This window comes from Hemiscyllium ocellatum, chromosome 2, assembly GCF_020745735.1.
Source record: "Hemiscyllium ocellatum isolate sHemOce1 chromosome 2, sHemOce1.pat.X.cur, whole genome shotgun sequence".
In the NCBI taxonomy this organism is placed as follows: Eukaryota; Metazoa; Chordata; class Chondrichthyes; order Orectolobiformes; family Hemiscylliidae; genus Hemiscyllium; species Hemiscyllium ocellatum.
This window is the reverse complement of record NC_083402.1, coordinates 6,264,406-6,278,489: the sequence shown is the minus strand read 5'-3', so window position 1 is coordinate 6,278,489 and position 14,084 is coordinate 6,264,406. Positions and strand designations below refer to the sequence as shown.

At 43.7% G+C, this 14,084-nt stretch overlaps 1 protein-coding gene across 1 annotated transcript in view; it reads right to left on the bottom strand.

Annotated features, from left to right (window-relative positions):
• Positions 1 to 14,084, bottom strand: part of paip1 (poly(A) binding protein interacting protein 1) — a 67,665-nt gene that overhangs the window by 21,021 nt on the left and 32,560 nt on the right. The window contains exons 3-7 of the mRNA XM_060842381.1: positions 10,432 to 10,632; positions 3,421 to 3,533; positions 2,651 to 2,762; positions 1,672 to 1,797; positions 1,323 to 1,429 (exon numbers count right to left, since the gene is read on the bottom strand). Of these exons, the coding sequence (XP_060698364.1) occupies positions 1,323 to 1,429; positions 1,672 to 1,797; positions 2,651 to 2,762; positions 3,421 to 3,533; positions 10,432 to 10,632 (659 nt within the window). The remainder of the gene's footprint in view (positions 1 to 1,322; positions 1,430 to 1,671; positions 1,798 to 2,650; positions 2,763 to 3,420; positions 3,534 to 10,431; positions 10,633 to 14,084) is intronic.

Genomic DNA, 14,084 nt, shown 5'->3' with positions numbered 1-14,084 from the left:
AGAGAGAGAGAGAGAGAGAGAGGGGGCGGAGAGAGAGAGAGAGAGAGGGCGGAGAGAGAGAGAGAGAGAGGGGGGCGAGAGAGAGAGAGAGAGAGAGGGCGGAGAGAGAGAGAGAGAGAGAGGGCGGAGAGAGAGAGAGAGAGAGAGGGCGGAGAGAGAGAGAGAGAAAGAGGGCGGAGAGAGAGAGAGAGAGAGAGAGAGAGAGAGGGCGAGAGAGAGAGAGAGAGAGGGCGGAGAGAGAGAGAGAGGAGAGAGAGAGCGAGAGAGAGAGAGAGAGAGAGGGCGGAGAGAGAGAGAGAGAGAGGGCGGAGAGAGAGAGAGAGAGAGGGCGGGAGAGAGAGAGAGAGAGAGAGGGCGGGAGAGAGAGAGAGAGAGAGAGGGCGGAGAGAGAGAGAGAGAGAGAGAGCGTGGAGCGGGCGAGCGTGGAGCGGGCGAGCGTGGAGCGGGCGAGCGTGGAGCGGGCGAGCGTGGAGCGGGCGAGCGTGGAGCGGGCGAGCGTGGAGCGGGCGAGCGTGGAGCGGGCGAGCGTGGAGAGGGCGAGCGAGAGCGCGAGCGCGGAGAGAGAGAGCGAGCGCGCGAGAGCGCGGAGAGCGAGAGCGAGCGCGCGGAGAGCGCGAGCGAGCGCGAGAGCGCGGAGAGAGAGCGAGCGCGAGAGCGAGCGCGAGAGCGCGGAGAGAGAGCGAGCGCGAGAGCGCGGAGAGAGAGCGAGCGCGAGCGCGGAGAGAGAGCGAGCGAGAGCGCGGAGAGAGAGCGAGCGAGAGCGCGGAGAGAGAGCGAGCGAGAGCGAGGAGACAGCGAGCGAGAGCGTGGAGACAGCGAGCGAGAGCGTGGAGACAGCGAGCGAGAGCGTGGAGACAGCGAGCGAGAGCGAGGAGACAGCGAGCGAGAGCGTGGAGACAGCGAGCGAGAGAGAGGGCGGAGAAAAAGAGAGGGGGTGGAGAAAGAGAGAGGATGGAGAGAAGCTTGTGGCTTCACAGCCAGAAATCTTCAAATTACAATAACCTGTCAATAGCTTTTTTGATAGAAGATTTCACAATTCAGCAGTCTGCTCAAGCAATACTTAAAATTACTCTCAAAAGCAAAATACTGATGTTGGAAATCTGAAATAAAAACAAAGTTGTGGAGAAGCTCAACTCTGTAACTTCAGTGCGGAAACAAATAGTTAACAGAGTTCAGTTTGAGTTCTTTCAGTTCTGAAGAGTCAACTCAAACTTGAAGCGTTAACTCTGTTTTTCTCTCCAGACCTGCTGAGTTTTTACAGGATTTTGTTTTTAGTAAAGCTCTAGATTACATAGCTGCTTCAGTGCTGCACATTTACTCACCTGCTACTATTAGAATCAAGAACAACATTCTCAACTCGCTGAATTATTTCATCCATATCTGACTTTCCTTGTCCTTTCCAGGCATCTTCTAATACTGACCCTGTCAACTGCCAAGAAAGGAACAACAATTAGCATGTCCTTGGGACAGAGTACAAGACTGAGACATCAGAGCATAAAGTGCTTTAGCCATACGGCTCATTCACTTATAGATATTCACATTTGTACACAACTCTGCCAACAGTTACAGAGCATCCTCAGCTCTCCAAACCAAGAGGAAAGGTCAGGTTAATGAGATGGGCAGGGAGGAAGACACAAAATGCACAAGGAAAACAGGAAACTGCCATCATACCTTAAGTAATTTTACAGCACAGATGAGGTTATCATCCATGGGTTGAGAAAAGAGCGAATTCAGCAATTCACGAAGTCCTGTCTGCAGAATCTCAGCTCGTGCTGATGCTCCATTTGCCCCCTTGATCTGTCAATCCAAAACAGAAACAAATCCCTTCAAGTCAAAAACGAATTGGTTTTTCCACAGTCAATTATGTTCAAATATTTTTCAGCGCAATTCAAACAAGACAACTGCCGTGTCACAGGTCTTCGAAGTTAAGAAACAAATTAAACAATTGGATCTCAACAGTTTGATTCAATGGATAGCACTTTCATCACAGTCAAAAGCTTGTGGGTTTAAGGCCCATTCTACAGATTACACACACAATCCAACCAATAGTTCATTGCAGTACCAAGGGAGAGTTTCATTGTTGTAGACACACCTTGCAGATAGTACAGCACAAGAGGGCCTTATAAGCCAGCATGCTTGTGCAGGTTCTTCAAAGGTTCCATCCAATTTAATTTTACTACAAAAATAACAGATTTAATACTTGAAAGGTATTTAATTGGCTGTGAAATGTTTTGAAACGCCTCTGAAGAAACAGCAATCGCTTTCCTCATGAATCCCCTGACCAGTTGTCACCAATTTCGCTCCTTCTCAGCACTTGACTGGATCGGGCCTTCCCAGGCCATGTTGATGCGCATCTGAAAATCAGCGAGGGACATGTAAGGCCACAGTGGTTCGTCTGACCTCCAAAGTTAGAGAAAACCCTCAATTTCACCAAAACCAAAACAGTGCAGCCGAATTTGCTGACACGGCCCAAAGTCTTAAGTGGCTTGTCTTCAGCAACAAGTTAGTCTAGAAGTGAATGCGACCAATAATCTTTTATCTGCAAGTTATTTTCCAGTCAGCTTTCCAAAATTATTCAAAAACAATAAACAGCGGTGAGAAAAATACACAGTTCGAAACAATGAAGCATGCTGGAGCCTGAAACACCCACCTCCAAATTCAGATACAGCTCACCAAGGAACAGCACGAACGAGTGGAACTTCTTCCTCATTTTTTCATCACCTTTCACCGCCTCATCTCTCTTTATATATTCTGTCTGACACCTACAGAAAAAGGCAAACAACAATGACATTCAGAACTGGAAGTTTAGCTGCTCGTTTCCTCAAGCCAGTTTGCCAAACACCACAGCTCAACTGGGTGAAATTCTAACTTCTGAACTAAAAGGTGTTGCATTCAAGCCTCACACCAGAAGATTTGATATCACATAGACCGACACTGCAGTGCAGGACTGAGGGAGCTGGAAACACCAGCCTATGAAAGCTTAACAATTCAAAGTCCCTGTCTGGCCTTTCAGGTGACAACACAAAAGAACTTTAGGCTCTATTACAAAGAGAACCGGGGAGTTGTCTCGAGTGCCCGAACCAATAATTATCACTCAACCAACATCACCAAAAATAGATTAACTGGTAATTGTAACATGGCCGTTTATGGACATTTGTGGACATGGTCTACAGTTCCTATATTACAACAAACACGACACTTCAGAAGTACTTAAACAGCAAAGTACTTGGAATATCATGAGCTTGTGAAAGATGCTGCACAAATCTAAATCTGGAGTAAACATGGTCATGTACAGTTTTCGTTTCACACGCTGCTCTGTTTCATGAGAAATATAACATTTTGAAAAGGAAGGAGGACAGAATGTTCGACAAAATCGGAGACAGTAATTTAACCTTGCGGGACACGTGACCCAGCACTAACCTTTGTAGCAGCAGCTGCCGGAAGTTGTTATTTCTGGGGTTGATAGTTAGGTTCTGGGACAGGTAGTTACACAGCCGAGCCCCTGTGTATGTGAAGTTGGGCACTGTTGTCGCCTAGTGGAAGGAAAACAGTCAACTGCAAGTTACTACATGGAAGAGGTAGCCTGGGAAAACAGTGACCATGAGCAATGCAGCTCTACATAACAAAAGCAAATACCAGAAATACTCAGGAAGTCTATATGTTTCTATCTGCATGGAAGCAACAACTGGAAAAGATGAGAACTGTAAGGATTCAAGTAGAGGAGTGAGGAAAGATGGGTGCAGCCAACGATAGGAAGAACGCAAGGGAAAGTATGTTACAAAGGGGCAGGGAGGCAGGAGAGATTAAATGACATAAGACCAAAAGAGAAAACGCTGGAAAACTTTGACAAAGGGTCAGTTAGACTCGAAACATCAGCTCTTTTCTCTCCTTACAGATGCTGCCAGACCTGCTGGGATTTTCCAGCATTTTCTCTTTTGGTTTCAGATTCCAGCATCCGCAGTAATTTGCTTTTATTAAATGACATAAGGATGGATTGGGAAAGGCAAGAGGGATGAGAATGGAGCAAGAGGAAAACAAATAAAAGATGAGCCCAGAATTACAATAGCAGAATCATGACCAGAAACTGCAGCCGACTAAGTAATGAAGCAGTGAATATGGTTTGAAATTTTATTAATCTTGGTGAACAGAAAAATGAAGTATCTGATTGATAAATGAGATTCTGAGCATCAAGATTCAATTGAGCCTTAGGAGAACCACACACAAGGTCAAGGGCAGAAAGGTCATGTTGGGACCAAAACCCAAAAGCAACAAACATCCAAAAGCTCAGAGCTGCAACTGACGACATTACAGATAGCAGTGACCTAATCTGCATTCATTCTCTGCCTATAAAGGCAATCTAACATTGAGGAGTGAACACTATACATAACTGATATAAACATGACAAGTAAATTAGTTTCATCTGAAAAGAGTGGTTGAGGCAATGGAGAGTGGGAAGGGAGCAAGGAAAAGGGCAACTGTTCCATTTCCCATACTCTCAAAAAGGATGACTGCTGACTAGGCCAGCATTTATTGCCCACCCCTAACTGCTATGAAAAAGGGTGGAGGCGAGTTATCTTCTTGAACCAATGCAGTCCATGTGCTTTCGGTAGATGCACAATGCCATTAGGAAGATAATTCAAGGATTTTGACTCAATGACTCCAAAGGAATAGCAATATATATCCAACTCAGGATGTTGAAAGGTTTGGAGGGGAACTTGCAGGAGATGGTGACCAGGCATCTGCTGCTTTTGTCCTCCTAGATGGAAGTGGTCGTGGGTTTGGAAATGCTGCCTAAAGATCTTCGGTGAAAATTTGCAGTCCATCTTGTAGAAAGTAGACACTGCTGCTGACAGTGTGTTGGAGAAGTGGATGTTTGTGGATGTGATGCTAATCAAGCAAGCTGCTGTGCCCTGGATGGTGTCAAGCTCGAGTGTTGTTGCAGCTGACCCCATCCACGCAAGTGGAGAGTATTCCAACACACTCTTGACTTGTGCCTTGTGGGCGGACTTTGGGGGAGTCAGGTGCTGAGCTACTCATTGCAATATGCTGAGCTTTTGATCTGCTTTTGTAGCCACCATGTTTATATGGCAAGTCCGTTTGAGCTTCTGGTCAATGATAACCCCTAGGATGTTGATAGTGGGGGAATTCATTGATGGCAACACCACTGAATATTCAGGGGTCGTAATTACATTGTCTCTTATTGGAGACAGTCATTATCTGACATTTGTGTGACATGAATGTTACTTGCTACTTGTTGCCTCAAGCCTGGATATTGTCCAGATGTCACTGCATTTGAACAGTATCTAAGGAGTCATGAATGGTGTTGAACAGTGTGTAATCACAGTCAACATTCCCACTCCCACCTTATGAGGGAAGGTCATTAATGAAGCAGCTGAAGGAGTTTGGGCCAAGAACATTACCCTAAGGAGCTCCTGTAGAGATGCCCTGGAGCCGACTTGGCTGCTCTCTAACAACCAGATGGCTTCGGGGTAGTATCACTAGCTTATTAATCAAGAAGCTCAGATACAGTCTCAGAGACCTGGGTTCAAATCCTGCCAATGGCAGACAGTGGAGTTTGAATTCAGTAAAAACAAACCACTCCCTCTCCGGCCTATCACCCTCACCTCAACCTCCTTCCACCTATCGCATTCCCAACGCCCCTCCCCCAAGTCCCTCCTCCCTACCTTTTATCTTAGCCTGCTTGGCACACCTTACTCATTACTGAAGGGCTTATGCCCGAAACGTCGATTCTCCTGCTCCTTGGATGCTGCCTGACCTGCTGCGCTTTTCCAGCAACACATTTTTTAACCGTTCTGATCTCCAGCATCTGCAGTCCTCACTTTCTCCTATTAACAATCTTATGACCATGAAACCATTGTTGATTGTTGAAAATTCTGCCCAAAACATTAGTTCTCCTGCTGCTCGGATGCTGCCTGACCTGCTGTGCTTTTCCAGCAGCACACTCTCCACAGTTGGAAAAACCCATCTAGTCACAAATACCCTTTAAGGAAGGAAATCTGCCAGATTCATTGATCTGGCCTTAATGTTCCTCCAGATTCTCAATGATGAAATGGATTTTCAACTGCCCTTTGGCTTGTGAGATCATTTCAATCAGTTCAAAGACAACTCGGGACAGGCAATCAATGCTAACCAGCCAGTGACAGGAGTGGAAAGACACCATCTTCTTATGTTCCAGATAAAACTCCAACCAGCAGAGTTTGCCCCGATACTGACTGATTGCAATTTTCTGGATTTCTTGGCTCATGCCATTTCCTTGCCCATATTCAGGTCTAAAACACCATTGGCAAACCCACTCTTCTACCCTTTCAAACTGGATTCAAAATGGAATCATGCTGTGGACCCTGACACTTAGTGATCGCTGAACCAAGTCAATCAGTGTCAAACTTGCACCGGTTGTGAAAATTACACTCCAATGATAATTTCTTTCTCAAGAACACAAAAATCCACTTTTTCCCCTCCATATCCTTGGGCATTTCCAGACCCAAGTGTAAATCCAACTAATTTGTGAAATCATACAATGTCTTGGCCTTGATTACATATAGCAGTGAATTCCATGGGCTCACCACTCTCAGGGTGAAGAAATTCCTCATCTCAGTCCAACATGGTCTGTCTGATATCCTTGGACTGTGATCCCTGGTTCCCGACTGCCCCATCATCAGGGACATCTTCCAACATCAACTCTTGATTAGAATTTTACAGATCCCGATTAGATCTCCCCACTGTTCTTCTGAAATCCAGGGAATAGAATCCTAGCTGATTTAACCTCTTCTCATACCTCAGTCTGAAAACTTTTGTTGCACTCTCTTCCGCAAGAGCATCCTTCCTCAGGTAAGGAGACCAAAAGTGCACTCAATATTCCAGGTGAGACCTCACCAAGGCCTTGTATAATTGTGGAAAGACATCCCTGCTCTTGTACTTAAATCCTCTTGGTATGAAGGCCAACATACAGTTTACCTTCTTGATCACCTGCTGTACCTCCATGCTTATATTCAATGACTGACGTGTGAAGTCTTGTTACACATTCTTCTCAATTTATAGCCATTCAGCTAACAAACTCCCTTCCTGTTTCGACTCCCAAAGTGAATTACCTCTTATTTATCCACATTATCCTGCGTCTATCATTTATTTGTCCAAATCACACTGAAGCATCCTGCTCACAGATCACCCTCTCGTTCAGCTGTAATTAAGAACAAGTTCTGATGGAGATGTCACGTGACCTACTAATCCAATCAGGGAGAGACTAGAACATCTGCACAAGGTGTGGGGGAACTTGTCCAGTAGTGAAATTGGGGAACTAGACATCTATCGACTGTGTAATGTACTCAGCACTAAGTGTTTCCAGTTGTAATAAATCATTGCATTTGAAAAATTAACCAGCAGAGTCAAGCTTACGTATAATTACAACAGCTTTATGTTCTCTGCAAATTTAGAGATATTACATTTAATTCCCTCATCCAAATTCATTCACATATATTGTGAATTGTTGAGGCCCAAGCACTAAACCCTAAAGTCCCCACTGCTTGCCATTCGGAAAAAGACCCAATTATTCTTACTCTGTTTCCTGTCCACTAACTACGTTTCCATCTTTGTCAATACTCTACCGTCCCATTCCATGCTAATCTTTTATGTAGGACTTAGTCAAAAACTTTCAGAAAGTTGAAATAAACCACCTTAACTGGCATCCCCCCCACACCATCCCCATCAACTCTATTTTTCACACCCTCAAACAATTCCAGTAAACTTGTCAAGCATGAATTCCCTGTCGTAAATCGATGATGACTCTGTCCATCCGGCCACTATTTTCCAAATGCTCAGCTGTTAATTCTTTTATAATGGACTCAAGCATTTTCCCATGGCCAACATCAGGTTGACTGGTCTATAATTCCTGTTTTCTCTCTGTGTCTTTTTGAAATAGAGGGGCTACATTAGTTGCCATCCAATCTATAGGCACTGCAGCACATGGCATAAAATCTTGAAAATGACCACCAATTCACCCACCACTTCTGGAGCCACTTGGTTAAGCTTTTTAAAATTCATTCACGAGGACATTGCTGGCTATGCCAACCTTTACTGCCCATCCTGAACTGCCCAGATGGCATTTTAGAACCAACCACGCCAGGTCAGGTAAGGATGGCAGTTTCCTTCCCTAAAAGACATTAGTGAACCAACTGGGTTTTTTCCACAATCGATAATGGATTCATGGTCATTAGACTCTTCATTGCAAATTTTCACTGAATTCAAATTTCACCATCTGCCTGGGTCTCTGGATTAACAACAATCCAGCAATAATACCACTAGGCCATTGCCTCCCTGAGTACTCTGCAACGTAGATATGAGGCCCCTGGGATTTACCTGCTTTCAATCCCAACAATAACCCCAACACTATTTCCCTGCTAAAAACTGATTTCCTTCAGTTCCACCCTCTCACTAAAGTGTTGCCCATCATTTCTGGTATTTGTTATTTGTGCCTTCCTTTGTGAACAGAACTAAAGTATGCATTTAGTTTTGCGTCCCATTATGAATTCTCCTGTTTCTGATTGTAGGGAACCTACATTTATCTTCACCAAACCTTTTCCCTTCACCTATGCGGAAAAACATTTAAACTCAGTTTGTGTGTTACTTGTCAGCTTACTCTTTTACTGTTTTCCCTTTCTTAATCAATTCCCTAGTCATCCTTTGCTAAATTTTAAGCTCCTATTCATTTGGTCTGTAATTGTTTTCAGGCCAATTTCTCTGTCCCTTCCATGGACCTAGTATTAGATATTTTTTCCTGTGCATGACGTTTTGGCCACCCATCCCATTTTACTTTTGTGCCAGACAGCAATGAATGAGCGTTGTTGCTGTTCACCTTCGCACTCTTGGAATGATTGCCATTGCCTTTCCACTGTCATCCCTTTAAGTAGTGTTCCCTAACTATCATTGCCAAATCGAGCCTCACACCTTTGGAATTCCTTCTATTTAGATTCAGGACTGAGAGTCTCAAAATCAACATCACTCTCCACCTTCATGAGGAATTCTAACATATTTGGTTGCTCAGCACCAAAGGGCGTCACACAACTACACTGTCAATTATTCCTTTCTCATTACATGCTCTCTAGTCAGTTTCTCAATGTATTGGTCCAGAAACCAGCACTCTTCAGGACTTCCTCCTCTACCATTACTACTGATGTGATTTGCACAATGTATATACAGATTAAAGCCACCTAAAATTACAGATGTTCCTTTATTGCTTAATGCCATTCCAAATGTCACCCCAACAGTATAGGAGTCTGAAAAATCTCCAGCTGTTTTATTGTGTTTTGGTGTAACTCTACCCATTCCTGATTCCACATTGTTGGAGCCTCTATCCTTCCTCACGATTGTATTAATTTCCTCTGATGAGCAATGTAACTACAACACCTTTTCCTTCTTGCCTATCTTTCTTAAATACTGAATACCGTTGGATATTCAGTTCCTAACCCCGGTCACCTTTTATCCACGTCTCTTACAATATCATACCTACTTTGATCAACTTGCATGATTAAGTCATCCACTTTATCGCAAATGATCCATGCATTAAGGCACAAAGTCAAAAGGCCTGTCTTGTTAAGATTACTTAGCACAATCCCACCATTTTCCACTATGTTGATGGATTGATCCTGGCCCTCAATTCCTCTGTTTAGTACTTGTCTTATTCTCCGGTTTTTTGTCCTTGATCCCTCTTCCTCTTGACTCACTGCATAGTTTCACATCTTGCTGCCATTTTAGTCTTTGGAGATAAAAGTGTAATCAGCTTGAAGGGTCAATTGAACATATGGTGTAGACAACTGGATTTATCTAAAGAAAAGTTAAGTACTGAAGAAGAAATGAACATGAATTTATGAGGGGAAGTTGGGGGTCTCCCCTTCAATCTCTCTCAATGTTAACGTCAATGCCCAGGAATAAAAACTTCAACAGTCATTCACTGAAAACTCAAGACCTATAAACCAGACCAATATGACACAACATCTTCACAACTGGGCCCAGACTCAAAATCTCTAATATCAAGAACTCTTTAAAAACTTGAAGATCAATTACCTTTGCTTTCCTGTCTGTTCAAGACAATGCCCCAGGCCCCCTTTATACTCATTACCAGCATGCTCGATGTTACTTTTTTTGTGGATTGTGATAACATTTATTCATAAAAACCTTGCAATTTGGCTTGCTCATTTTAGAAGTACGTTTTCATTGAAGTGTGATAACTGTATACTAAAAAAGTGAAAATATTTGTTGATACAGACCAGAACAGGTTTGATTAAAGAGAAGCCAATCACTCCACCCTCAACCTGGTCATAACAATACAAACACAGTCTAACACCCCAGATATTTCATGCATGTGCTCTCTTCCTCCCAACCAAACACTACTCACAAACATAGACTGGCAAATCTCACCTGCTGATAGATTATTTCTACCACTTCTTGAAGTGCTTCATCAGTGTTGACCCAGCCATTCATCACCTCCGTGAAATTCACAATCTCCAGTTCAAAGCTCCCAGGCAGAGAGGTCAATAGAGTCAAAAAATCATGGAGATAATCAGCAAGTATGAGGTCAGAGGGTATTTCAAATTCCACAAATGCCTCATCTGGAACTTTCTGTTGAGATACCAAGGGTAAAGGCACATATTAAACAAGGAAGAGCAAAGGGAAGTTTACAAGATGAGGAGGAACATGCAAACAGAAGTAGCCCATTCAGTCTGACCCGCATTCAAGGCTGATTCACCCCTTTACCTACATGCCCCGATGAGAAATCCATCTCCACAGACTTAGTGAATTCCACAGACAAGTAAAAATGTTCACAATCCTCTGGCTAAAAATAGTTTCAACTCAGAACACCCCTCCCTTTACTTTTAAATTGTGCAACGGTTTCTAACTTCTCAACCAGAAGAGATTTGGCTATACCTACTCCGTCCATCCCTTTTTAAATATTTTGTCAGTTTCACCGAGTACACCTCTTGCTCTTCTAAATACAATATTAACATAATCCATGGAACAAGCGTAGGTCACCCAGCCCATCAAGCCTGCGCCATCATTCAATAAGATCATTGCTGATCTGATTTCAACTGCAACTCTACATTCACATATCCTTGATAACCTTCATTATCCTTGATAATCAAGAACTATCTACCTCTGCCTTAAAAATACTGAAGGGGGATCCAAGATGGGGGCGATCTGAAAGATCTGCTCTGCTGAGCTCTGCACAATTCAGGCGAAGTGGTGCTTTTGCCCTCCCCATCTAAAAGTTATTCCAGAAAAATTCGAGAGTTAAACAGTTGGGGAATCATTATAATTTTTTGTTTGGTAAGTGATGATGACGACAAAAGGTAAAGGTTCAACTAAGTCCGAAGATATGGGACATTCGCCAGCAGCATCAGGCACGCTCGCAACCGCAGCTACAGCCTCCTTTGAAACTTTTTCAAATCACTTACCCAACAAACCTTGGCTGCAGAGTTCTTGAACGCCAGGAAACAATCAAGGCGAGTCACACTCGGCTGGAACTGAACTCCTGCATGAGCAGGAGCTTGAAGGGCTCAGAAAGCAAATTGAGGTGGTTGACCAGCAGACCACAGCAGAGACTGTGATCAAGTCCTCGACGAAGCAGATGCAAGCCCTCGAGAAACGGGATTAGGCCTTAACTGAGCAGGTTGATGACCTCGAAAACAGAGGTAAGAGAAAGAATATCCGGATCATCGGGTTGCCAGGGGAAGTGGAAGGTAAGCAGGCACTAAGTTTTTTTTGAAGACTGTCTGCTGCAAATTCTTGGTTGGGAGGCTGAAGCAGGTCGACAGAGCTCACCGGCTTGCAGTACGCAGGCCGGGTTCCGACCAGCACCCCTGCCCGGTCCTAGTGCGATTTCAATGCGACAGGGACAAGCAGAGTGTTATGGAAGCTTCCAGAAAGCAGGGGAAGGATCCACAGGCCTTGATTTACAAAGGATCCAGGACAATGTTCTTCCAGGACTTTTCTGCAGCCATGGTCCATAAAAGGAAGTCCTTTGATGAGGTTAAGAAAAGACTGAGGGACCTCTGTATTCAGTAAGGTATCTGGTGGTGCTTCATTTTACTCATGTGTCTGTATGCTCATTTGATTCTTCAGAAAAAGCAAAAAACCTTTCTGGACACTTTAAAATAGACTGGATGGTCGAAAGGATATGGACATTTTTTTCTAATCTGCCCAAGTATCACACAAGGATTGATCTTTTCCTATCCCTGCAATTTTTTTTTGGATTCGGTGATGTCCTGCATAATTGGGAATATTAACATTTCAGATCACGTAACAGTAAACTTAGTGGTCAAGATTAAGGGCAATGTAACAGGTTCAAGGCACTGGCAAATGGATCCCTTTATTTTCAAGGACATTAAGTTCATTGAGTATTACTCGAATGAGTTTAAAGCATTCTTAGCCATCAATTTATATATGGCTAGTAACCTGTCCATTCTCTAGGAGACTGCTAAGGCTTACGCAAGGGGGATAATTAATCTCTTACTCTGCCAGTTGGAAGCGACAGAAGGGAGAGCAGCAGTGTCTACTCAAGGCACGAGTGAAAGCAGCCAGGACGGCATACTGTGATAAGCTATCGGTGGCTAACTTACAGCAGGTCACAGGTCTTGGGTCAACCTTGAATTCCATGCTCACTCAGACAGCAAGGAAGGAACTTTTTTTGGCGAAACAAAGGTTGCTTGAGCATGGTGTCAGGCTGGGCAAATATCTGGCCAGGAAAAAAAACACATTGTTTTACTTCCATTGTTAAAGCAGACCAGACCAGTTTTATAAAAGGGCGCAGATCCACCAACAATGTTAGGTTACTTAAATATGGTCCAAGCATGTCAACAGCAATCAGTCCAGGGATTAGTGATGTCTTTTGATGCAAGGAAAGCATTTGATCAGGTTGACTGGCCATAACGTTTTTTAAAGGAACGGTTTGGTCAAGGTGAAGTCATTATTAGGTGGGTCCTTTATAGTGATCCTCTGGCTGCAGTTTTCACCAATGATGTACTTTTTGGTGTCGGTAGGAACAGTTACCAAGGCTGTCCCCCTCACCTATACTTTTTACATTAGTGATTGAACTGCTGGCAGAGACTATCCATAGGGATCCTAACATAACTGCCCCAGAAGTGGGATCAAAGGCACACAAGACCACATTATATGCGAATGACGCTCGCATCTGTTTGCCGAGTTGACTTAGTGAACTCGGTACCCAGAGGGGAAGAATTTCAAGTAAATGAAGGTGTAATATTCAATGCTCTCGAAGGTCGGGAGCTGTTGTTTCGTTGTGCACAATATGTGCATTCAAATTTAGTGCCTTGAGTTTTGTTCTTGAATTATTTTTGTAATCGAGTCTTAGTTAATTTACTCTGATGTACATTTCGCTGTCTTTTTCTGTCACTGTCTTGCATTCTCAACATTAAAAATACTTCCTCTGTAGCATCCAACCTCACCTTCTATTCACAATTTCCTAAAACTGGGCCATCACCACCCACTTAACATTTAAAACCCATTCTACTCCAGTTATGCAGTTCCCAATCACATCTGTACCAGCACAGTTTAGATGCAGACCATCTATATGTACTATCTCAATAGTGCAAATCCTACTTTCCCCAGTATTGGTCCCAGTGCCTCATGACCAAACCCCACTTGCCTTGTACCTGTGTTTCAGCTATTCATTGATATGTTAATTTGCTCGTGGCTCAGATAATAATCTACAGATTACACCATTGAGCTTCGTTTTTTTAATCTGGTGCCTAGCTCTGCGGACTGAATATGCACAACTTCATTCCCACTTCTACAGGTGTCATTGGTGCCAACATTGATCCCCCGAACCCTAGCACTGGTCAGAGAACACAGTCACCAGGACTCATTCTCTTGGCTGTAGAAATTACGCTGTCCCCTATGATTATATTCTGTTTGCTTCCATCTCTTGGACTTGTAATACTGTGTCATGCTAATTTAGCTCATGTCTCCCACAGCCCTGCTTTGATCTAAACAAGCCGAGAGAACCTCAAACCTATTGGAGAGTTTGCAGAGTTTTCATCCTCATCTCTAACTTA